Source organism: Salvia miltiorrhiza, chromosome 8, assembly GCF_028751815.1.
Source record: "Salvia miltiorrhiza cultivar Shanhuang (shh) chromosome 8, IMPLAD_Smil_shh, whole genome shotgun sequence".
Classification (NCBI taxonomy): domain Eukaryota; kingdom Viridiplantae; phylum Streptophyta; class Magnoliopsida; order Lamiales; family Lamiaceae; genus Salvia; species Salvia miltiorrhiza.
Window position 1 is genome coordinate 4438585 of NC_080394.1, and position 25732 is coordinate 4464316.

The following is a 25732-nucleotide window of genomic DNA, read 5'->3' on the forward strand; positions in this document are numbered from 1 at the left end:
ACAAAACGATTCTTATCTCGATCTTAAACCCGAATAATCAAAATCTGTATATATATAAAAATTTATATTATATTTATGTATATATGTCAACTTACGTACTAAATATTCTTACAAATTAAAACAAGTGGATATTAGTCGCATATCAAAATGGGTAAGAAAACAAACTTCAATAGGCAAATAGCGCCAAAATCCCTATAGTTTCTCCGAATTCGCATTTTTCCCCGAATCCAAAAATGGCAGCCCTCTCTCGCATTCTTGCTTTTAATGATCTCAAAATCACATTGCAAAACTCTTCACTAGTCTTCCCCTCACGACAAACTCACAAACAATCCATTTTTCTCTTGACCTTTAAAATTCTTGTTAAAATCCTTGAACTTAATTATGTTTCTCATTTTTCTCATAAAATTGATCGGCAATTTAACTAATGCTGACATGGCTGTCGGAAAGCCACGTAGGATTAAGTTTCCGGTGAAGAAAACGACATAGTTTAAGTTATAACGTGAAACGACGTAGTATTATGTCTATTTAGGGAATTAAATGAAATCCAATCGAAAAATTGAGGGCAAAATTGAATTCATTCTCAAATTAGGGTTCTTGAGAAAAAAAAAATACCCAATCCATGTCTTCGTCTTCATCATCCCGCCGGAACTTCAGCCGACCTTCTCCTTCGTCTTCATCTCTCCTCTCTTTACAAATCCCCTCTCCTATCTTCTCCTCCGGCCGCCGCGATCAGGCCGCCGACCTCCTCTCTCTCGCTAACCCCTCTCTCATCTCTTTACTCAAGTGAACCCTTCTTCTCTCCATCAAACACGCCCATGTACAGATCTGGATCTACGCACACGGACACACAAGCACGAGGCCGTCGCCGCTGTAACTCCGACGATGAGCGTCGTCGGCCTCGTCCTTCATCTGTACTCCCTCAAACTGAAACACCCTCTGAATCTCCCTCTCTGTCCTTCACGCAAGATTTTAAGGTCAAGGAAAAAATGAGAATCGCGCCAAACTTCAGGGATTTTGATGCTATTAGGTTAGACGCTTATAGTGAAACGAAGGAAGTATTTAATTATCTTAGAGAAAAACTCCAAACGGGGCCTGAAATAGTGGCGTATTTAATTTTATTACTCCCTCAGTCCCATCTATTTTGAGACACAACTTTTGGGCATGAGATTTAAAAAACTAGTATTTAGTGTGGTTGGTGAAAAAGTGTGTCTCAAGATAGGTGGAACGCTCAAAATGAAAATTCTCTTAAAATCATTAAATTATTGGTATTTTGTGTTAATTATAGTATTATAGCCCATCACCAAATCAAATTGTAAAAACACTGTCTTTTCGTAATTTCAAAAAAGTAGGAAATTATTTCGTGAACGAAGGGAGTAGTTCCTAACCAGAAGTTTTTAATTTTCTTTTTTGGTATAATTTTTTGAAGGTATGGCTGGTATGACTGCATATGTGGGATTTTACGAGATTTGCTCTCCGAAAGAGGGCGAAATCGTCTTTGTATCTGCTGCATCAGGAGCTGTTGGTCAGCTTGTTGGCCAATTTGCTAAGCTATTTGGGTGCTATGTCGTTGGAAGCGCAGGCTCACAAGATAAGGTCTCTTATACTCCCTCCGTCCCGCGAAGCGTGACCTACTTTCCTTTTTGGGTTGTCCCACGAAGCTTGACCTGTTTATAAAAATAGCAAAAAATTTATCCTTTATTCACCTTTTCACTTTTTCACCTACCACACTTAACACACAAAATACCAATTTCTTAATTCCCGTGCCGAAAATAAATGGGTCACGCTTCATGGGACGGAGGGAGTACTTTGAAATTTATAATTAAATGTCACTCACCAACTTCTATTGCATCCGCGAATGATTATTATGTGTAGAAAATTTAAAAATCTCAAAAATAATTTATATGGGATTCTTCGTCTGTAAATCCATAAACTTTGAAGATGTTCTAAAATTACATACAATACGATATTTTTTCTTCTGAACGAATACTCGGCCTTTCAATTTTTTTAATTTTTGCACACGATTTTGACATGTCTATAGGAGATACTCCTTATTAGTGGAAATTTAATTTTGTTGTTTTGTTTTTGGATTTAACCCTTAAATTAAATGAATACCTAATTTGATAGCGACAACATATATACATAACTATATAATCAAAAGCCGACTCTAAATTCAAGGTTAGAATATTCATGATCTGATAAAACAAATTTAATTAATTAATCTCAGCATTTGTCTTCACCCTGAAGCAGCAATATTTTTCTTCCTTTATTTTTTGGGTTGCAGTGACATTATATTTTTTTAAATTTGTTTGATTGTATAAATTATTTTGTTGAATGTGAATCTTCTGAAGAACAAATTTGGATTTGATGATGCATTCAACTATAAAGAAGAACCTGACATTGATGCAGCCATAAAGAGGTGATTGTAAATCTAATGTGACAAAAACTTTCTTTCTATCTAAAACTCTTTAGAATTTATGAATTTTAATATATATTTATTTATAATCTAATATATAAATATAACATGCATCATAAGTTCCATCTATGTAGTTAGGTCAATGTATCCCCATGCACTATAGGAACTCAATTGATATATAGACAATTAAAGAGAAATATGGTTAATTATAAATAGAGCTGTCAAAAGTGATCTGGCTTAGCCCGTCCGCTAGCTTAGTGGACCAAACTAAATTATATTTTTGGGCTCTGAACTTTCTCTTTCGGCACAATGAGCTCAGCCCGGCCCAACCCGACCGATTATAAGGGTAAAGTTAATTACCACAATTTAGGGGCTTTTCCATCCCAATTATTTATTTAAAAAAAATAAGGGTTAATTACGCGAAAAATCATGAACTTCGGTTGGATTTCCAAACTTTCCATGAACGTTTTTGTTTTTTATTAAAAATTTCTTGAATTTAATCGTCTGAACAGTTTTTCCATGACTTTTTCCTCCGGCGAAGCTCTGGGCTGACATGGCAGTTTTTAGGCAATAGCTAAAGAAATTCATTAAAAATCTCACATTCGAGTCTATCGTTATGTGATCTATATAAAGTTCATTTATCAATCATATAATCAGGTACTTCCCCGATGGGATCGACATATACTTTGAGAACGTCGGAGGCAAAATGCTCGAAGCGGTGCTCCCCAACATGAGATCCCGCGGCCGCATTGCTGGCTGCAGGATGATATCGCAGTACAACCTCGAGAAGCAAGACGCCACGCGCAACTTGATATATTTGATTCTAAAGCAAATCCGGATGCAAGGATTTTTGGTTTTCGACTACTTCCACCTCTATCCCAAGTATTTGGAGATGGTTTTACCGCTCCTTCAAGAAGGAAAGTTGGCTTATGTTGAAGATATTGTTGAAGGAATTGAAGCTGCACCAGCTGCTTTAGTTGGACTCTTTTCAGGTAGAAATGTGGGGAAGCAGGTTGTAGCTGTCGCTCAAGATTAACTGACTAAAAATCAATTTAGTTCGTAGATCTCGACTTCGTGGGTGGTCAGGATTGATTTTCACACGAAATAATGTTGACTTCTTATACATAAATTTATGTACACAGTGATGTTTCGTTTGTATTTAATTTCATGGTTTTTGCATAATACAAAAATCTTTTTTAACACGAATATTAAATAGTTATATTACAAACATCAAATAACAACTTTGCAATTATAAAGTGAAGAAAATGTTTGTAAAAATGCCTGAATGAGATGCCCGCTGATTTTGGCTACAAATCGAGATGCAAATTTTATAGGGTAATTGGTGTATGAATACATGAACTTTATTCACTTTTTGGTATTTAACATGAGCTTATAAATCCTAGTTTTGGGTTGTTTTCCTCTAACCTACGACGTCGTATCTCAGTGCCGAAGTATCCACGTCAAGATTCAGGTATTCTAAATCAACTTTAATTTGGGAAAAATGAAAAACGAGTCAAAAATTGAATAAGTTTAAAGTTCATGTATTTATAATTAACTATGTTTTAAAGTTCATGTTAAATACCAAAATTGAGTAAAGTACATGTATTTAAAACTTGGATTTAAAGTTCATATTAAATACCACAAAATGAGTAAAGTTCATGTATTTATATAGCAATTACCTGTTTTTTATACTCCCTCCGTCCGTCAAGATTATGTCACAATTACTATATTGGGCGTCTGCCAAGATTATGTCACTTTCCTTTTATGGCAATGGTCCCACCATTCTCTTTAATATTTTATCCTTACTAACACTCTTTATTTACAAAAAAATCACTCAAAATTCAATCTCAACCACTCATCTCATAAAGTGGTGGGACCCTTTCTCCACTACATCAAAATCATCACTAATTTTATTAAATCCCGTGCCCAAGCAAATTGCCATAATTTTGGCGGACAGAGGGAGTATATTTTTTGAAAGGTGAAAGGACTCAAATTCTGGGTTTGAATTCAGTTGCAAAGCCATAAATTGAGCATTAGAAATCATAATCGATTTTGGGGTTGAAATTTAAAAACCAATTTTGTTTTGTAAATAAGAGATTCTATATAAATATAAATAAATATTTATAGAAAACTATATTTTTATTTCAGTAATTTTTGCGTTCTATATGTTAAACTAATTAAAAACGTTGTAACCTCTTACGAATTCTAACAATTACCATAAATTGACATACCATATTATATTATTGTTGCCGTTTGAGAAGCCTAGTTAAGAATCATTCTTCTTTCTTATATAATACTCCCTCCATCTCAATAGTAACGTTTTAAAAAAAAAAAATGGGGCACACAAATTAAGAAAATATAGATAAAGTAAATTAGAAGAAAGATAGGGAAAGTAGATAAAATATATATATTTTTTGGTTGCGACATTTTATAAATGGGACGCGCATCCAAAAAGAATATTTGGGACGTTATTATTGCGAAACGGAGGGAGTAATGTTTCTTAATTTTTTGGCGGTATTCAGTTGACTTAACTTATTGCATATATACTTTAAATGGTAGCAATACACTATCTTCTTATTGATTATACTCCTATTTATGATAAATTGACATACCATATTATGGCCGTCTAGAAATCTAGCTAAGAACCATTCTACTTTATTATAGAATAATATTTCTTTAATTTTGACGGCATTCATTTGACTTTATTTATTGCATACTTTGCACGTGCTCATTGTTGGATTAAATTCAATTTTCATGATTTTGTACAATTGATTTTGTAATTTGCATACTTCGCACTTGCTCATTGTTGGATTAAATTCAATTTTCATGATTTTGTACAAATATATATAGGTCAACTCTCAACTCTCTCTCTCTCCCCCCACTCTCCTTGTCTAGACTAACTCTCAAATCATAGTCTAGTACGTTCATCCGTGCTATGCACGGCAAACTTTGATATTAAACGATATGTTTAAATAAATAAGTATAAATATTAAACAACACTAAAATATAAATAAATATAAAATATAGTTTAAAAATAAAATAAACACATCAATTTCTCTAAATTATTTGATAGTGAAGATTAATATTACACATTATTATCATAGAGTATTACACTTCATAATAAATAAATAAATATTTTCATACACAAACATAAATAAAAAGTTGTAAAATTTAAAGAAGACATAGAAAATAAAATATTTTAAAGTTTTCATAATTTATTCGTTTTAAATTAATTTTTGATGATTTTATACCATATTAAAAATTTTGTCACAAATTATGTATAATATGCATATTAAATATTTATGCATAAATTAAATTTGAGGATGTTAAGAAAATAATTAAATTATATGAAAAAAGTAGAGAAAAAAAATAGTAGGAGAAGAAAGAGGAAAAACTTGGACGTTATTATTGCGAAACGGAGGGAGTAATGTTTCTTTATTTTTTGGCGGTATTCAGTTGGCTTAACTTATTGCATATATACTTTAAATGGTAGCAATACACTAACTTCTTATTGATTATACTCCTATTTATGATAAATTGACATACCATATTATGGCCGTCTAGAAATCTAGCTAAGAACCATTCTACTTTATTATAGAATAATATTTCTTTAATTTTGACGGCATTCATTTGACTTTATTTATTGCATACTTTGCACGTGCTCATTGTTGGATTAAATTCAATTTTCATGATTTTGTACAATTGATTTTGTAATTTGCATACTTCGCACTTGCTCATTGTTGGATTAAATTCAATTTTCATGATTTTGTACAAATATATATAGGTCAACTCTCAACTCTCTCTCTCTCCCCCCACTCTCCTTGTCTAGACTAACTCTCAAATCATAGTCTAGTACGTTCATCCGTGCTATGCACGGCAAACTTTGATATTAAACGATATGTTTAAATAAATAAGTATAAATATTAAACAACACTAAAATATAAATAAATATAAAATATAGTTTAAAAATAAAATAAACACATCAATTTCTCTAAATTATTTGATAGTGAAGATTAATATTACACATTATTATCATAGAGTATTACACTTCATAATAAATAAATAAATATTTTCATACACAAACATAAATAAAAAGTTGTAAAATTTAAAGAAGACATAGAAAATAAAATATTTTAAAGTTTTCATAATTTATTCGTTTTAAATTAATTTTTGATGATTTTATACCATATTAAAAATTTTGTCACAAATTATGTATAATATGCATATTAAATATTTATGCATAAATTAAATTTGAGGATGTTAAGAAAATAATTAAATTATATGAAAAAAGTAGAGAAAAAAAATAGTAGGAGAAGAAAGAGGAAAAACTCCTCTTTTATATATTATATAGATTTTTCTATTATCAATTTGCACAACATTGTTAGTATTTATACACTAATAATTCATGCTCTCCATATCTACACTCTCAAATCTCAAGCACAAATTTCACAATGATCCTTGTATTATCATTATCCATATTTCTTCCCATAATCTTCATCTATTTCCTCGGCAAAACTCGAAAAACAACAAAATCAAACCTCCCGCCGGGTCCCCCGCGGCTGCCGTTGATCGGAAACCTCCACCAGGTCGCCACTGCCGGCGACCTACATTTCTACCTATGGCGCCTTTCCAAGAAATACAACTCTCCTATCCTTCACATGAAATTAGGCTCTCGCCCTCTAATCGTTGTTTCCTCGGCAAAATTAGCAAAAGAAGTGATGGAAACTCAAGATTTGGCATTTTGTAGCAGACCGAAATCCACTGTTATGCAAAAACTAACATACCAATACTCAGACATAGCCTTCTCACCATTCAGCGATAATTGGAGAGAGATGAGAAAATTCATAACCATTCATCTCTTGAGCGCCAAAAAGGTTCAATCTTTCCGCCCCATTCGCGAAGACGAAGTCTCTCTTATGATCGCCAACATCTCCAAATCTGCTTCCTCTCATCAGGTTGTGAATTTGAGTGAGATGGCAACGGCTATCAGCTGCAGTTTGGTATGCAGAATTGCTTTCGGCAAGAGATACAACAATCACGAAATGAGGCGATTCAACAATCTTATAGATGAATTTGGGGCAATATCGCTCAAATTCTTTGTGTCTGATTACGTTCCTGCTCTCGGTTGGGTGGATAAACTCGTTGGATCGACGAAGAGGCTCCATAGGATTTTCGAGAATCACGATTCGTTCTATCAGGAGCTCATCGACGAGCATCTTGATCCGAGGAGGGCGAAGAAGAAGGAGGAGGAGAAAGATATTCTTGATACTTTGATCAAGCTTAAAGAAGACAAGTCTTCTCCCATTGATCTCAATTGGAATAGCATCAAAGCCCTACTATTGGTAATTAATTCATCTTTGATTGTAATTCATTTCTCTATATACTTTATCCGTCCCAATTTAATAGGCCGCCACAAGGCTTGAGCACAGATGTTAAGAAAATGAATAGTTCATAATAAAACAGGTAAGATAAATTAACTTTTTTTGAGGATATATTTGTTAAAAGTAGGGAGAGAAATGAAGATATATATTGTATTTTAAACGAGAAAAGATTTAATTATGTGTGGGCCACAATGACATTTGGTGTAAATAATGAGTTATGTAATGTTTTAGGAAGTGGTCTATTGAACTGGAATGTCCAAATAAGGAAATGTGGCTTATTGAAAGTGGATGAAGGGGGATGAGTATATTTTAGGGCTAATCCGAACTTTGAGGACTTTTGCAAACACCTGAACTTTAGTTTGTTTTTAAAAATCTCAAAATATATCGCTTCAAAAAAAATCTCAAAATATATTACTCCCTCCATCCGCCAAGAGTATGTCACTTTGGCTGGGCACGAGATTTAATAAAATGGATGGTGTTTTTTATGCAGTCGAGAAAAGGGTCCTACCATTGTATGAAATTAGTGGTTGAAACTGAATGAGACATGTTTTTTTTTTTTTTTTTTTTAAACGATGGATATTTGTAAGGATAAATGATAAGGAAAAGAAGTAGGACTATGTCATAGAAAAGAAAGTGACATACTCTTTGCGGACGTTCAAAGTAGCAATTGTAACATACTAACATACTCTTGGCGGACGGAGGGAGTATGTTGTAATCGGAAGGATCATATGAAAACCATCCTTATTCTGTTAACTAGAGTTCAATTTAGTCCATTTAATTATATATATGTGTTGATTGATTGATGGTATGTTTTTCAAACTTTTGTAGAACATATTTGTAGGTGGTGCAGGGACAAGTGCCACGTCAACCATATGGGCAATGACAGCACTGATTAAAGCTCCCAACGTCATGAAAAAGTTGCAAGCAGAAATCAGAAATTCGATAGGCAAAAAAGGCAAAGTAGATGAAGATGATCTGCCCAAACTTCCCTACCTAAAAGCAGTCATCATGGAGTCTTTCCGTCTAACCCCTTCTGTCCCACTTCTTGCACAAAGAGAAGCAATTAAAAAGAGCATACTAGATGGCTACGAAATTCAACCCAAAACAAACGTGTATGTTAACACATGGGCAATCTCAAGAGATCCCAAGTATTGGGAAAATCCGGACGAGTTCATGCCTGAGAGATTCTTGGATAGCAATATCGATTTAAAAGGAAAAGATTTTATACTCACTCCCTTTGGATCGGGCCGAAGAATATGCCCTGGCATGGTTATGGGGCTAGTGAATGTGGAGCTTATTGTTGCAAATTTGCTCTATAGTTTTGATTGGGAATTGCCGTTGGGGAACCGACCAGAAGATGTCGATACAACTTCTGTGTCTGGAGTCGCAGTGGCAAAGAAAAATGCTCTTCTACTTGTTCCTCATAAATATGGTACTGTTTAGGAACTTGTCATGTATTGTAAAATAAGATGTGATATGTGTGGCTGACATGTCTCTCACTAGATAACATATAAATGTCATCTTTGGTAGAATGTACTAGAATAGCACCACTGTTGGTAGAATGTACTAAAACAGAATGATAAAGAATGTACTAGAATAGCACCAGTGTCATCTTTGGTAGAATGTACTAAAATAGAATGATAAAGAAAAAGAAAATAAAAAAATATATATAGTTTATGAATAAACCTTCAATGTACCCTTCTTCTATTTTTCACCCTTTGAATTTTAAACTAGTAAGGCATATAATCACACCATTTTATATAATGTGGGTCAAAAAATGAATAATTCTAAATATATTGTGCCTTTCGGTGAGCCATGTCAAATTTTTGCAGCCAAAAAAATGGACGAATGGTACAATTTATACAAAATAGATAGTTCAAGATATAAAAAATTATCTTCGATAATTCTGGATATAATTGATAGTGCGAAAATAGTTTAAGGTTCAAAGTGACATTTACCATTTTTTTTATCTGCATCATAATTAAATTTTAATTAATGAGTATGCACTGTGTATGTATCAAAGTATGTTTAAGTCAATTTTAGATTGGAACAAATTGTGGTTGTGTTGGGACCGGACTTAATAATAATTCCGGCCGGTGACTTTCCATGATCACTAGTTAAAACTAGTGATCATGGAAAGTCACCGGCCGGAATTATTATTAAGTCCGGTCCCAACACAACCACAATTTGTTCCAATCTAAAATTGACTTAAACATACTTTGATACATACGAATACACAGCGTACTCATTAATTAAAAGTCATTGTATCAGTGGCTCCACAATCAAAAATCCACCCTTTATCTCTATCCCTATTATTACCTGACATCTGGTACACAGCGGAAAAGGTTGAAGGCCTTTTAGGGTCAATATCATGATTATGCATTTTTTGGGGTTGGTTTTGCATAAAATGGGGTATATTCTGATATTTAATAAGAGTAGGTGGGTCTTTTTTGAAGGCCTTTAAGATATTCTTTATACTTTGATCAAGCTTAAAGAAGACAAGTCTTCTCCCATTGATCTCAGTTGGAATCGCATCAAAGCCCTATTAATGGTAATTAATTAATTCATCTTTGATTATTCATTTCTCTCTCCAAGAAATACAGCTCTCCTATCATTCACATGAAATTAGGCTCTCACCCCCTAATTGTTGTTTCCTCACCAAAATTGGCAAAAGAAGTGCTCCAAACTCAAGATTTGTCATTTTGTAGCCGACCAAAATCCATTGCTATGCAAAAACTAACATACCAGTACTCAGATATAGCCTTCTCACCATACAGCGATAATTGGAGAGAGATGAGAAAAATGACATTCATTCATCTATTGAGCACAAAAAAGGTTCAATCTTTCCGCCCCATTCGCGAAGACGAAATCTCTCTTATGATCGCCATGATCTCCAAATCTGCTTCCTGTCATCAGGTTGTGAATTTGAGTGAGATGGCGACGGCTCTCAGCAGCAGTTTGATATGCAGAATAGCTTTCGGTAAGAGATACAACAATCATGAATCCGAAACGAGGCCATTCAAGAATCTTGTAAATGAATTTGCGGCGATGACGCTCACTTTCTTTGTATCCGATTACGTTCCTGCTCTCGGTTGGGTGGATAAACTTGTTGGATCGACGAAGAGGCTCGATAGGACCTTCGAGAATCACGATTTGTTCTACCAGGAGCTCATCGACGAGCATCTCGATCCGAGGAGGGCGAAGGAGGAGGAGGAGGAAAATATTCTTGATACTTTGATCAAGCTTAAAGAAGACAAGTCTTCTCCCATTGATCTCAATTGGAATTCCATCAAAGCCTTACTAATGGTATGTAATTGAGCTTTGATTATCATATTCTAGGTTCACAAATTCATGACCCCAATGGTAACTTTGGTAAGTATGTGGTAAAACTAAATGTTAAAATTGAAGTTTGTGGAGTTTAAAATTATTTAAGACCACTATCTTAGGGCGATTTACAAAAATAGGCCAACATTTTTCGGACTTGCAAAAATAGGTCAATTATTTTAGTTTTTGGTGTTCTTAGGCCACATTTGCACTCAATTCAGCATTTATAGGCCACTTTTTGATCAAACGGGTCATGAATTAGTGAACCGAGGGAGTAGTATTTTTCAACTGAAAAGATTAAGATTATTATTAATATCTTTAATGGCTTTAAAAATTGTTAAGTGGATTTAATATATTTTTATTTACTGTACATGTAAAAGACATTATAGTAATTAATTGTAGATAAGTGTATGTTCTTTTACAATCAAACTGTTGTATATTAATGCTTCTTTTGCAGTCATTCCTTTTGTATATTACAATAATATTTTGTTCCAATTTAACAAAATAAGATATGAATTTCTTAAACTTTTGTAGAACATATTTATAGCTGGTGCAGATACAAGTTCCAGAGCAACCATTTGGGCCATGACAGCACTAATCAAAACTCCCAACGTCATGAAAAAATTACAAGCTGAAATAAGAAGTTTGATAGGCGAAAAGGACAAAGTAGATGAAGATGATCTGCCCAAACTTCCCTACCTAAAAGCAGTCATCATGGAGTCTTTCCGACTATACCCTTCTACCCCACTTCTTATACCAAGAGAAACAATCAAAAAGAGCATTCTAGATGGCTATGAAATTGAACCCAAAACAATCGTGTATGTTAATGCATGGGCAATCTCAAGAGATCCCGAGTACTGGGAAAATCCAGATGAGTTCGTGCCCGAGAGGTTCTTAAATAGCAATACTGACTTAAAATGAAAAGATTTCGGGCTCACTCCCTTTGGATCGGGCCAAAGAATCTGCCCCAGTATGGCTATGGGGATTGTGAATGTGGAGCTTATTGTTGCAAATTTGCTCTATAGTTTCGATTGGGAATTGCCATTGGGGATCCGAGCAGAAGATGTGGATACAACTCCAATGACTGGACTCGCAGTGGAAAAGAATTTAAATGAACTTCTACTTGTTCCTCAGAAATATGGTACTATTTAGGAAAAAATCTTGTGTTCATTTGTTAGGTCCATTTGCTACGTAGTATGGAAAAAAAATACAATATGTTTGATTGATATGTCGCTTACTACATATAACATATCAAGGTCGTGTTTGGTAGGATGTACTAAAATATACGTAATATATAACTTATTGTTTGGTAGTATATATTAATATAAGGGCAACAATTTGTATCAATTGTATTAAATTTATGTAATATTGAGGAGCAAATTTATTTAAAAAGTTGATGATGATAATTATCTCTTCGGTCCATTTTCTTTAAATTCAACGGATTGAAAATTAAATTGAAGCAAATTTACTCGTCTGACTACATCTCAATGGTAGCTTATTTATTGGTTAATTAAATTAATCTCTCTATCTCTCTCTTTCAAAAATTATCTTGACTTTCATTTTAACACAGAAAGTCAGAAACTAATTAATAAGCCCTTCTACCACTGAAATAATGCTTTATGTCTAATTGCTAGCCTATTTATTTTTATTAGACTTTCATCCTTTGAGCTAAGTCTAGCTAGCTAGCTTATTAATTTAGACTTTTGAAGTCGAATAATAGGCCTTATAGTCTTAATATTATAAAATTAGATTATAAAATTTAGCAACAATTGACAGGATTAAAGTCTTAATAATGTATATTTTAGAAGAAAAAAAACTTATACAACACAAAACGCGACGTCGTTTCTGCGATACTAACTAAAAAATCCACTTTGGATTTTATTAAACAAAATTGAAAAATGCAAAATACAAAACAATGTCGTTTTGTGGCACGTAAGTTGAAAAACAATTGGAATCCAACCTACCACGTTAACTTTCTAGAGCCGGAAACTTATATATGTATCAATTTTTATGTGTATATGTTATTAACAATAGCATATTCCATTATATTGTTTTTATAAAAGTGAGATTGAGTTTAAATACCTCATAATATAATTTTAATATGCTGACAAATATTTTCCATGTATATATGGATTTATTAGTCCTAAAAATACCTCATAATTAAAATGTATATTTTTTTATATCAATTGATGAATTTTATAAGTGGCTGGGTCCCCTTTCAATTGGGCCTAAAAATGTATTCTTGTTGAGTTCGCAATTTCTCAAATAATTTGGAATTGTGTATTTTTATCAATTGGGCCGGATCCCCTTTCAATTGGGCCTAAAAATATATTCTTTTTCGTTTGCCAATCATTTTAATTAGATATTGCTAATATGTATTCTTTATTATTTACTTGAATAAGAAGACGTGATTTTACCTTTCTATTCATTTCAGAATATACTCAGCTGTTTGACGAAATGTCTGAACCAAAATTGACTGTTTCTTCAATTTCTTTTTGGTTATTATTCATACTCACATTGGTTGTTACATCATATCTCACCATTTTTTTATGGATTAGTCATTCTTTCAAATACTTCATTGGATTAATATAAAATCATAGTCTTAATACTGTAAATAAGGTGAATATATGATTATGAATCAATTTGGTTGTAAATTATAGGTTAAATAAGGTGAGTTCATAGCTAAGAAGCATTATAGTCATGAACTATAGGTTAAATATAGACAATTAACGATTAAAAAGCTTTGCAACTATGAATTATTATAATATAACAAGGGTAAAATGATAACAGTGATTGTTTTTTTTTTTATCTATTTTATCATAATGATTATTTTATCTTTGATAAAAAATGACTAATTTTATCTTTAAAATAGCAAAACATGCCATTAATATATACATGTAAAGTGTACGCAACATCAACCCAACGGTTGTAATAGGAGCAGATAATATAAAGAAAAACTCACTATAAAATTATGGCTAAGTATTCTAAGAGTCGTTGATGCTCAAAATTACGGCTAAAAGTACAAGAATTACATTCAAAACTGCTTATTTTCAAGAAGTCTAATTATCATTTAATTTTATATGTTCATTTATGATCTACCATTATAGTAAAAAAGAAATTAAAAAACATTATTATAATATGTGAAAAGTCATGTCACTATAATAGCATATAAAAATGCTAAATATAGAGAGAATGGAGAATAAATCTCTGATCGGTCCGAATACGCCAATAATTTTATTGGACAAGCATTTTCGTCTGGATTCAATCCCTGGAGGAAGCGTATTTATGCGTATATGTCTGTTCATGCGGTCTCTTGATTTATTCAAAAAAATTATTAACTTATTTGGAACGATCAATAGAGATTTCTCCATTAAACCTAACCCTATATATATAAAAACATATAATTCCTAGGTTACTACAAGAGAAAGTGAAAGAGAAATAAATACATAAAACCCATCACAATTTTGAAGAATTATAAGTACAAAACGATTCTTATCTCGATCTTAAACCCGAATAATCAAAATCTGTATATATATAAAAATTTATATTATATTTATGTATATATGTCAACTTACGTACTAAATATTCTTACAAATTAAAACAAGTGGATATTAGTCGCATATCAAAATGGGTAAGAAAACAAACTTCAATAGGGCAAATAGCGCCAAAATCCCTATAGTTTCTCCGAATTCGCATTTTTCCCCGAATCCAAAAATGGCAGCCCTCTCTCGCATTCTTGCTTTTAATGATCTCAAAATCACATTGCAAAACTCTTCACTAGTCTTCCCCTCACGACAAACTCACAAACAATCCATTTTTCTCTTGACCTTTAAAATTCTTGTTAAAATCCTTGAACTTAATTATGTTTCTCATTTTTCTCATAAAATTGATCGGCAATTTAACTAATGCTGACATGGCTGTCGGAAAGCCATGTAGGATTAAGTTTCCGGTGAAGAAAACGACATAGTTTAAGTTATAACGTGAAACGACGTAGTATTATGTCTATTTAGGGAATTAAATGAAATCCAATCGAAAAATTGAGGGCAAAATTGAATTCATTCTCAAATTAGGGTTCTTGAGAAAAAAAAAATACCCAATCCATGTCTTCGTCTTCATCATCCCGCCGGAACTTCAGCCGACCTTCTCCTTCGTCTTCATCTCTCCTCTCTTTACAAATCCCCTCTCCTCTCTTCTCCTCCGGCCGCCGCGATCAGGCCGCCGACCTCCTCTCTCTCGCTAACCCCTCTCTCATCTCTTTACTCAAGTGAACCCTTCTTCTCTCCATCAAACACGCCCATGTACAGATCTGGATCTACGCACACGGACACACAAGCACGAGGCCGTCGCCGCTGTAACTCCGACGATGAGCGTCGTCGGCCTCGTCCTTCATCTGTACTCCCTCAAACTGAAACACCCTCTGAATCTCCCTCTCTGTCCTTCACGCAAGATTTTAAGGTCAAGGAAAAAATGAGAATCGCGCCAAACTTCAGGGATTTTGACGCTATTAGGTTAGACGCTTATAGTGAAACGAAGGAAGTATTTAATTATCTTAGAGAAAAACTCCAAACGGGGCCTGAAATAGTGGCGTATTTAATTTTATTACTCCCTCAGTCCCATCTATTTTGAGACACAACTTTTGGGCATGAGATTTAAAAAACTAGTATTTAGTGTGGTTGGTGAAAAAGTGTGTCTCAAGATAGGTGGAACGCTCAAAATGAAAATTCTCTTAAAATCATTAAATTATTGGTATTTTGTGTTAATTATAGTATTATAGCCCATCACCAAATCAAATTGTAAAAACACTGTCTTTTCGTAATTTCAAAAAAGTAGGAAATTATTTCGTGAACGAAGGGAGTAGTTCCCAACCAGAAGTTTTTAATTTTCTTTTTTGGTATAATTTTTTGAAGGTATGGCTGGTATGACTGCATATGTGGGATTTTACGAGATTTGCTCTCCGAAAGAGGGCGAAATCGTCTTTGTATCTGCTGCATCAGGAGCTGTTGGTCAGCTTGTTGGCCAATTTGCTAAGCTATTTGGGTGCTATGTCGTTGGAAGCGCAGGCTCACAAGATAAGGTCTCTTATACTTTGAAATTTATAATTAAATGTCACTCACCAACTTCTATTGCATCCGCGAATGATTATTATGTGTGGAGAAAATTTAAAAATCTCAAAAATAATTTATATGGGATTCTTCGTCTGTAAATCCATAAACTTTGATGTTCTAAAATTATACATACAATACGATATTTTTTCTTCTGAACGAATACTCGGCCTTTCAATTTTTTTAATTTTTGCACACGATTTTGACATGTCTATAGGAGATACTCCTTATTAGTGGAAATTTAATTTTGTTGTTTTGTTTTTGGATTTAACCCTTAAATTAAATGAATACCTAATTTGATAGCGACAACATATATACATAACTATATAATCAAAAGCCGACTCTAAATTCAAGGTTAGAATATTCATGATCTGATAAAACAAATTTAATTAATTAATCTCAGCATTTGTCTTCACCCTGAAGCAGCAATATTTTTCTTCCTTTATTTTTTGGGTTGCAGTGACATTATATTTTTTTAAATTTGTTTGATTGTATAAATTATTTTGTTGAATGTGAATCTTCTGAAGAACAAATTTGGATTTGATGATGCATTCAACTATAAAGAAGAACCTGACATTGATGCAGCCATAAAGAGGTGATTGTAAATCTAATGTGACAAAAACTTTCTTTCTATCTAAAACTCTTTAGAATTTATGAATTTTAATATATATTTATTTATAATCTAATATATAAATATAACATGCATCATAAGTTCCATCTATGTAGTTAGGTCAATGTATCCCCACTATAGGAACTCAATTGATATATAGACAATTAAAGAGAAATATGGTTAATTATAAATAGAGCTGTCAAAAGTGATCTGGCTTAGCCCGTCCGCTAGCTTAGTGGACCAAACTAAATTATATTTTTGGGCTCTGAACTTTCTCTTTCGGCACAATGAGCTCAGCCCGGCCCAACCCGACCGATTATAACGGTAAAGTTAATTACCACAATTTAGGGGCTTTTCCATCCCAATTATTTATTTAAAAAAAATAAGGGTTAATTACGCGAAAAATCATGAACTTTGGTTGGATTTCCAAACTTTCCATGAACGTTTTTGTTTTTTATTAAAAATTTCTTGAATTTAATCGTCTGAACAGTTTTTCCATGACTTTTTCCTCCGGCGAAGCTCTGGGCTGACATGGCAGTTTTTAGGCAATAGCTAAAGAAATTCATTAAAAATCTCACATTCGAGTCTATCGTTATGTGATCTATATAAAGTTCATTTATCAATCATATAATCAGGTACTTCCCCGATGGGATCGACATATACTTTGAGAACGTCGGAGGCAAAATGCTCGAAGCGGTGCTCCCCAACATGAGATCCCGCGGCCGCATTGCTGGCTGCAGGATGATATCGCAGTACAACCTCGAGAAGCAAGACGCCACGCGCAACTTGATATATTTGATTCTAAAGCAAATCCGGATGCAAGGATTTTTGGTTTTCGACTACTTCCACCTCTATCCCAAGTATTTGGAGATGGTTTTACCGCTCCTTCAAGAAGGAAAGTTGGCTTATGTTGAAGATATTGTTGAAGGAATTGAAGCTGCACCAGCTGCTTTAGTTGGACTCTTTTCAGGTAGAAATGTGGGGAAGCAGGTTGTAGCTGTCGCTCAAGATTAACTGACTAAAAATCAATTTAGTTCGTAGATCTCGACTTCGTGGGTGGTCAGGATTGATTTTCACACGAAATAATGTTGACTTCTTATACATAAATTTATGTACACAGTGATGTTTCGTTTGTATTTAATTTCATGGTTTTTGCATAATACAAAAATCTTTTTTAACACGAATATTAAATAGTTATATTACAAACATCAAATAACAACTTTGCAATTATAAAGTGAAGAAAATGTTTGTAAAAATGCCTGAATGAGATGCCCGCTGATTTTGGCTACAAATCGAGATGCAAATTTTATAGGGTAATTGGTGTATGAATACATGAACTTTATTCACTTTTTGGTATTTAACATGAGCTTATAAATCCTAGTTTTGGGTTGTTTTCCTCTAACCTACGACGTCGTATCTCAGTGCCGAAGTATCCACGTCAAGATTCAGGTATTCTAAATCAACTTTAATTTGGGAAAAATGAAAAACGAGTCAAAAATTGAATAAGTTTAAAGTTCATGTATTTATAATTAACTATGTTTTAAAGTTCATGTTAAATACCAAAATTGAGTAAAGTACATGTATTTAAAACTTGGATTTAAAGTTCATATTAAATACCACAAAATGAGTAAAGTTCATGTATTTATATAGCAATTACCTGTTTTTTATACTCCCTCCGTCCGTCAAGATTATGTCACAATTACTATATTGGGCGTCTGCCAAGATTATGTCACTTTCCTTTTATGGCAATGGTCCCACCATTCTCTTTAATATTTTATCCTTACTAACACTCTTTATTTACAAAAAAATCACTCAAAATTCAATCTCAACCACTCATCTCATAAAGTGGTGGGACCCTTTCTCCACTACATCAAAATCATCACTAATTTTATTAAATCCCGTGCCCAAGCAAATTGCCATAATTTTGGCGGACAGAGGGAGTATATTTTTTGAAAGGTGAAATGACTCAAATTCTGGGTTTGAATTCAGTTGCAAAGCCATAAATTGAGCATTAGAAATCATAATCGATTTTGGGGTTGAAATTTAAAAACCAATTTTGTTTTGTAAATAAGAGATTCTATATAAATATAAATAAATATTTATAGAAAACTATATTTTTATTTCAGTAATTTTTGCGTTCTATATGTTAAACTAATTAAAAACGTTGTAACCTCTTACGAATTCTAACAATTACCATAAATTGACATACCATATTATATTATTGTTGCCGTTTGAGAAGCCTAGTTAAGAATCATTCTTCTTTCTTATATAATACTCCCTCCATCTCAATAGTAACGTTTCAAAAAAAAAAATGGGGCACACAAATTAAGAAAATATAGATAAAGTAAATTAGAAGAAAGATAGGGAAAGTAGATCAAATATATATATTTTTTGGTTGCGACATTTTATAAATGGGACGCGCATCCAAAAAGAATATTTGGGACGTTATTATTGCGAAACGGAGGGAGTAATGTTTCTTAATTTTTTGGCGGTATTCAGTTGACTTAACTTATTGCATATATACTTTAAATGGTAGCAATATACTATCTTCTTATTGATTATACTCCTATTTATGATAAATTGACATACCATATTATGGCCGTCTAGAAATCTAGCTAAGAACCATTCTACTTTATTATAGAATAATATTTCTTTAATTTTGACGGCATTCATTTGACTTTATTTATTGCATACTTTGCACGTGCTCATTGTTGGATTAAATTCAATTTTCATGATTTTGTACAATTGATTTTTTAATTTGCATACTTCGCACTTGCTCATTGTTGGATTAAATTCAATTTTCATGATTTTGTACAAATATATATAGGTCAACTCTCAACTCTCTCTCTCCCCCCACTCTCCTTGTCTAGACTAACTCTCAAATCATAGTCTAGTACGTTCATCCGTGCTATGCACGGCAAACTTTGATATTAAACGATATGTTTAAATAAATAAGTATAAATATTAAACAACACTAAAATATAAATAAATATAAAATATAGTTTAAAAATAAAATAAACACATCAATTTCTCTAAATTATTTGATAGTGAAAATTAATATTACACATTATTATCATAGAGTATTACACTTCATAATAAATAAATAAATATTTTCATACACAAACATAAATAAAAAGTTGTAAAATTTAAAGAAGACATAGAAAATAAAATATTTTAAAGTTTTCATAATTTATTCGTTTTAAATTAATTTTTGATGATTTTATACCATATTAAAAATTTTGTCACAAATTATGTATAATATGCATATTAAATATTTATGCATAAATTAAATTTGGGGATGTTAAGAAAATAATTAAATTATATGAAAAAAGTAGAGAAAAAAAATAGTAGGAGAAGAAAGAGGAAAAACTTGGACGTTATTATTGCGAAACGGAGGGAGTAATGTTTCTTTATTTTTTGGCGGTATTCAGTTGGCTTAACTTATTGCATATATACTTTAAATGGTAGCAATACACTATCTTCTTATTGATTATACTCCTATTTATGATAAATTGACATACCATATTATGGCCGTCTAGAAATCTAGCTAAGAACCATTCTACTTTATTATAGAATAATATTTCTTTAATTTTGACGGCATTCATTTGACTTTATTTATTGCATACTTTGCACGTGCTCATTGTTGGATTAAATTCAATTTTCATGATTTTGTACAATTGATTTTGTAATTTGCATACTTCGCACTTGCTCATTGTTGGATTAAATTCAATTTTCATGATTTTGTACAATAATATATAGGTCAACTCTCAACTCTCTCTCTCTCCCCCCACTCTCCTTGTCTAGACTAACTCTCAAATCATACTCTAGTACGTTCATCCGTGCTATGCACGGCAAACTTTGATATTAAACGATATGTTTAAATAAATAAGTATAAATATTAAACAACACTAAAATATAAATAAATATAAAATATAGTTTAAAAATAAAATAAACACATCAATTTCTCTAAATTATTTGATAGTGAAGATTAATATTACACATTATTATCATAGAGTATTACACTTCATAATAAATAAATAAATATTTTCATACAGAAACATAAATAAAAAGTTGTAAAATTTAAAGAAGACATAGAAAATAAAATATTTTAAAGTTTTCATAATTTATTCGTTTTAAATTAATTTTTGATGATTTTATACCATATTAAAAATTTTGTCACAAATTATGTATAATATGCATATTAAATATTTATGCATAAATTAAATTTGAGGATGTTAAGAAAATAATTAAATTATAATGAAAAAAGTAGAGAAAAAAAATAGTAGGAGAAGAAAGAGGAAAAACTTGGACGTTATTATTGCGAAACGGAGGGAGTAATGTTTCTTTATTTTTTGGCGGTATTCAGTTGGCTTAACTTATTGCATATATACTTTAAATGGTAGCAATACACTATCTTCTTATTGATTATACTCCTATTTATGATAAATTGACATACCATATTATGGCCGTCTAGAAATCTAGCTAAGAACCATTCTACTTTATTATAGAATAATATTTCTTTAATTTTGACGGCATTCATTTGACTTTATTTATTGCATACTTTGCACGTGCTCATTGTTGGATTAAATTCAATTTTCATGATTTTGTACAATTGATTTTGTAATTTGCATACTTCGCACTTGCTCATTGTTGGATTAAATTCAATTTTCATGATTTTGTACAAATATATATAGGTCAACTCTCAACTCTCTCTCTCTCCCCCCACTCTCCTTGTCTAGACTAACTCTCAAATCATAGTCTAGTACGTTCATCCGTGCTATGCACGGCAAACTTTGATATTAAACGATATGTTTAAATAAATAAGTATAAATATTAAACAACACTAAAATATAAATAAATATAAAATATAGTTTAAAAATAAAATAAACACATCAATTTCTCTAAATTATTTGATAGTGAAGATTAATATTACACATTATTATCATAGAGTATTACACTTCATAATAAATAAATAAATATTTTCATACACAAACATAAATAAAAAGTTGTAAAATTTAAAGAAGACATAGAAAATAAAATATTTTAAAGTTTTCATAATTTATTCGTTTTAAATTATTTTTTGATGATTTTATACCATATTAAAAATTTTGTCACAAATTATGTATAATATGCATATTAAATATTTATGCATAAATTAAATTTGAGGATGTTAAGAAAATAATTAAATTATATGAAAAAAGTAGAGAAAAAAAATAGTAGGAGAAGAAAGAGGAAAAACTCCTCTTTTATAGATTATATAGATATAGATTTTTCTATTATCAATTTGCACAACATTGTTAGTATTTATACACTAATAATTCATGCTCTCCATATCTACACTCTCAAATCTCAAGCACAAATTTCACAATGATCCTTGTATTATCATTATCCATATTTCTTCCCATAATCTTCATCTATTTCCTCGGCAAAACTCGAAAAACAACAAAATCAAACCTCCCGCCGGGTCCCCCGCGGCTGCCGTTGATCGGAAACCTCCACCAGGTCGCCACTGCCGGCGACCTACATTTCTACCTATGGCGCCTTTCCAAGAAATACAACTCTCCTATCCTTCACATGAAATTAGGCTCTCGCCCTCTAATCGTTGTTTCCTCGGCAAAATTAGCAAAAGAAGTGATGGAAACTCAAGATTTGGCATTTTGTAGCAGACCGAAATCCACTGTTATGCAAAAACTAACATACCAATACTCAGACATAGCCTTCTCACCATGCAGCGATAATTGGAGAGAGATGAGAAAATTCATAACCATTCATCTCTTGAGCACCAAAAAGGTTCAATCTTTCCGCCCCATTCGCGAAGACGAAGTCTCTCTTATGATCGCCAACATCTCCAAATCTGCTTCCTCTCATCAGGTTGTGAATTTGAGTGAGATGGCAACGGCTATCAGCTGCAGTTTGGTATGCAGAATTGCTTTCGGCAAGAGATACAACAATCACGAAATGAGGCGATTCAACAATCTTATAGATGAATTTGGGGCAATATCGCTCAAATTCTTTGTGTCTGATTACGTTCCTGCTCTCGGTTGGGTGGATAAACTCGTTGGATCGACGAAGAGGCTCCATAGGATTTTCGAGAATCACGATTCGTTCTATCAGGAGCTCATCGACGAGCATCTTGATCCGAGGAGGGCGAAGAAGAAGGAGGAGGAGAAAGATATTCTTGATACTTTGATCAAGCTTAAAGAAGACAAGTCTTCTCCCATTGATCTCAATTGGAATAGCATCAAAGCCCTACTATTGGTAATTAATTCATCTTTGATTGTAATTCATTTCTCTATATACTTTATCCGTCCCAATTTAATAGGCCGCCACAAGGCTTGAGCACAGATGTTAAGAAAATGAATAGTTTATAATAAAACAGGTAAGATAAATTAACTTTTTTTGAGGATATATTTGTTAAAAGTAGGGAGAGAAATGAAGATATATATTGTATTTTAAACGAGAAAAGATTTAATTATGTGTGGGCCACAATGACATTTGGTGTAAATAATGAGTTATGTAATGTTTTAGGAAGTGGTCTATTGAACTGGAACGTCCAAATAAGGAAATGTGGCTTATTGAAAGTGGATGAAGGGGGATGAGTATATTTTAGGGTTAATCCGAACTTTGAGGACTTTTGCAAACACCTGAACTTTAGTTTGTTTTTAAAAATCTCAAAATATATCGCTTCAAAAAAAATCTCAAAATATATTACTCCCTCCATCCGCCAAGAGTATGTCACTTTGGCTGGGCACGAGATTTAATAAAATGGATGGTGTTTTTTATGCAGTCGAGAAAAGGGTCCTACCATTGTATGAAATTAGTGGTTGAAACGGAATGAGACATGTTTTTTTTTTTTTTTTTTTTTTAAACAGTGGATATTTGTAAGGATAAATGATAAGGAAAAGAAGTAGGACTATGTCATAGAAAAGAAAGTGACATACTCTTTGCGGACGTTCAAAGTAGCAATTGTAACATACTAACATACTCTTGGCGGACGGAGGGAGTATGTTGTAATCGGAAGGATCATATGAAAACCATCCTTATTCTGTTAACTAGAGTTCAATTTAGTCCATTTAATTATATATATGTGTTGATTGATTGATGGTATGTTTTTCAAACTTTTGTAGAACATATTTGTAGGTGGTGCAGGGACAAGTGCCACGTCAACCATATGGGCAATGACAGCACTGATTAAAGCTCCCAACGTCATGAAAAAGTTGCAAGCAGAAATCAGAAATTCGATAGGCAAAAAAGGCAAAGTAGATGAAGATGATCTGCCCAAACTTCCCTACCTAAAAGCAGTCATCATGGAGTCTTTCCGTCTAACCCCTTCTGTCCCACTTCTTGCACAAAGAGAAGCAATTAAAAAGAGCATACTAGATGGCTACGAAATTCAACCCAAAACAAACGTGTATGTTAACACATGGGCAATCTCAAGAGATCCCAAGTATTGGGAAAATCCGGACGAGTTCATGCCTGAGAGATTCTTGGATAGCAATATCGATTTAAAAGGAAAAGATTTTATACTCACTCCCTTTGGATCGGGCCGAAGAATATGCCCTGGCATGGTTATGGGGCTAGTGAATGTGGAGCTTATTGTTGCAAATTTGCTCTATAGTTTTGATTGGGAATTGCCGTTGGGGAACCAACCAGAAGATGTCGATACAACTTCTGTGTCTGGAGTCGCAGTGGCAAAGAAAAATGCTCTTCTACTTGTTCCTCATAAATATGGTACTGTTTAGGAACTTGTCATGTATTGTAAAATAAGATGTGATATGTGTGGCTGACATGTCTCTCACTAGATAACATATAAATGTCATCTTTGGTAGAATGTACTAGAATAACACCACTGTTGGTAGAATGTACTAAAATAGAATGATAAAGAATGTACTAGAATAGCACCAGTGTCATCTTTGGTAGAATGTACTAAAATAGAATGATAAAGAAAAAGAAAATAAAAAATATATATATAGTTTATGAATAAACCTTCAATGTACCCTTCTTCTATTTTTCACCCTTTGAATTTTAAACTAGTAAGGCATATAATCACACCATTTTATATAATGTGGGTCAAAAAATGAATAATTCTAAATATATTGTGCCTTTCGGTGAGCCATGTCAAATTTTTGCAGCCAAAAAAATGGACGAATGGTACAATTTATACAAAATAGATAGTTCAAGATATAAAAAATTATCTTCGATAATTCTGGATATAATTGATAGTGCGAAAATAGTTTAAGGTTCAAAGTGACATTTACCATTTTTTTTATCTGCATCATAATTAAATTTTAATTAATGAGTATGCATTGTGTATGTATCAAAGTATGTTTAAGTCAATTTTAGATTGGAACAAATTGTGGTTGTGTTGGGACCGGACTTAATAATAATTCCGGCCGGTGACTTTCCATGATCACTAGTTTTAAACTTAAAACTAGTGATCATGGAAAGTCACCGGCCGGAATTATTATTAAGTCCGGTCCCAACACAACCACAATTTGTTCCAATCTAAAATTGACTTAAACATACTTTGATACATACGAATACACAGCATACTCATTAATTAAAATTTAATTATGATTAATGAACTTTATTGCAGTCAATCGAACTATAATTATTGATGAATCTTCCTGCAAGAGGATAGAAATCAACCAAGATTCTGGCCAGTGATTCTTCCAACTGGAGGCTGCCGTCTTCGGGTTTCGATTCGTAAAACAGAACAACTGCAAAATATTCTCCTGGGTCCACAAGCTCATCTATATACGATATAAGTAACGAAGAAATTTGAATTCAATTTGAATTTAATCGAAAAAAAAATATAAGTAACGAAGAAATTGATGAAAATCGCAATTTTGTACAAATGTTCTTGAATTCACAACTGAATTATCGGCGTTGTTGTGAATTC

The 25732-nt window shown here is 32.5% G+C and overlaps 5 protein-coding genes across 6 annotated transcripts; all 5 read left to right on the plus strand.

Moving 5' to 3' along the window:
• The first annotated feature begins 1428 nt into the window (after positions 1 to 1428).
• LOC131000175 (2-alkenal reductase (NADP(+)-dependent)-like) lies at positions 1429 to 3702 on the plus strand. The gene is made up of 3 exons (XM_057925949.1): positions 1429 to 1593; positions 2334 to 2416; positions 3071 to 3702. Exons 1-3 carry the CDS (start codon positions 1429 to 1431, stop codon positions 3447 to 3449), a joined length of 627 nt encoding a protein of 208 aa, XP_057781932.1. The 3' UTR covers positions 3450 to 3702.
• A 3083-nt stretch (positions 3703 to 6785) lies between these two features.
• Positions 6786 to 9237, plus strand: LOC130997973 (6,7,8-trihydroxycoumarin synthase-like). The gene is made up of 2 exons (XM_057923410.1): positions 6786 to 7755; positions 8623 to 9237. The coding sequence occupies exons 1-2, from the start codon at positions 6865 to 6867 to the stop codon at positions 9235 to 9237; spliced, it is 1506 nt and encodes a 501-aa protein (XP_057779393.1). The 5' UTR covers positions 6786 to 6864.
• Positions 9238 to 10386: 1149 nt separating this feature from the next.
• On the plus strand, positions 10387 to 12315 carry LOC131000176 (6,7,8-trihydroxycoumarin synthase-like). 2 transcript variants are annotated; one of them, XM_057925950.1, is made up of 2 exons: positions 10387 to 11100; positions 11666 to 12315. In XM_057925950.1, the coding sequence occupies exons 1-2, from the start codon at positions 10414 to 10416 to the stop codon at positions 11705 to 11707; spliced, it is 729 nt and encodes a 242-aa protein (XP_057781933.1). In that variant the 5' UTR covers positions 10387 to 10413; the 3' UTR covers positions 11708 to 12315. The 2 variants fall into 2 exon arrangements, with proteins under 2 accessions (XP_057781933.1, XP_057781934.1); XM_057925951.1 differs by having other exon boundaries at positions 11653 to 12297.
• A 3559-nt stretch (positions 12316 to 15874) lies between these two features.
• On the plus strand, positions 15875 to 18097 carry LOC131000177 (2-alkenal reductase (NADP(+)-dependent)-like). The gene is made up of 3 exons (XM_057925952.1): positions 15875 to 16192; positions 16733 to 16815; positions 17466 to 18097. The coding sequence occupies exons 1-3, from the start codon at positions 16028 to 16030 to the stop codon at positions 17842 to 17844; spliced, it is 627 nt and encodes a 208-aa protein (XP_057781935.1). The 5' UTR covers positions 15875 to 16027; the 3' UTR covers positions 17845 to 18097.
• A 4021-nt stretch (positions 18098 to 22118) lies between these two features.
• LOC130997974 (6,7,8-trihydroxycoumarin synthase-like) lies at positions 22119 to 24572 on the plus strand. Its single transcript, XM_057923411.1, has 2 exons — positions 22119 to 23088; positions 23958 to 24572. Exons 1-2 carry the CDS (start codon positions 22198 to 22200, stop codon positions 24570 to 24572), a joined length of 1506 nt encoding a protein of 501 aa, XP_057779394.1. The 5' UTR covers positions 22119 to 22197.
• Positions 24573 to 25732: the final 1160 nt, after the last annotated feature.

What these genes read in the sequence shown, in the direction of transcription:
- LOC130997973 (XM_057923410.1), top strand. Translation starts at nt 6,865, where the DNA reads ATGATCCTTGTATTATCATTATCCATATTTCTTCCCATAATCTTCATC. An exon ending in GCATCAAAGCCCTACTATTG is followed by an intron (nt 7,756 to 8,622) that starts GTAATTAATTCA and finishes AAACTTTTGTAG; the next exon opens with AACATATTTGTAGGTGGTGC.
- LOC131000177 (XM_057925952.1), top strand. Translation starts at nt 16,028, where the DNA reads ATGGCTGGTATGACTGCATATGTGGGATTTTACGAGATTTGCTCTCCG. An exon ending in GCGCAGGCTCACAAGATAAG is followed by an intron (nt 16,193 to 16,732) that starts GTCTCTTATACT and finishes ATTTTGTTGAAT; the next exon opens with GTGAATCTTCTGAAGAACAA. An exon ending in ATTGATGCAGCCATAAAGAG is followed by an intron (nt 16,816 to 17,465) that starts GTGATTGTAAAT and finishes TCATATAATCAG; the next exon opens with GTACTTCCCCGATGGGATCG.
- LOC130997974 (XM_057923411.1), top strand. Translation starts at nt 22,198, where the DNA reads ATGATCCTTGTATTATCATTATCCATATTTCTTCCCATAATCTTCATC. An exon ending in GCATCAAAGCCCTACTATTG is followed by an intron (nt 23,089 to 23,957) that starts GTAATTAATTCA and finishes AAACTTTTGTAG; the next exon opens with AACATATTTGTAGGTGGTGC.
- LOC131000175 (XM_057925949.1), top strand. Translation starts at nt 1,429, where the DNA reads ATGGCTGGTATGACTGCATATGTGGGATTTTACGAGATTTGCTCTCCG. An exon ending in GCGCAGGCTCACAAGATAAG is followed by an intron (nt 1,594 to 2,333) that starts GTCTCTTATACT and finishes ATTTTGTTGAAT; the next exon opens with GTGAATCTTCTGAAGAACAA. An exon ending in ATTGATGCAGCCATAAAGAG is followed by an intron (nt 2,417 to 3,070) that starts GTGATTGTAAAT and finishes TCATATAATCAG; the next exon opens with GTACTTCCCCGATGGGATCG.
- LOC131000176 (XM_057925951.1), top strand. Translation starts at nt 10,414, where the DNA reads ATGAAATTAGGCTCTCACCCCCTAATTGTTGTTTCCTCACCAAAATTG. An exon ending in CCATCAAAGCCTTACTAATG is followed by an intron (nt 11,101 to 11,652) that starts GTATGTAATTGA and finishes AAACTTTTGTAG; the next exon opens with AACATATTTATAGCTGGTGC.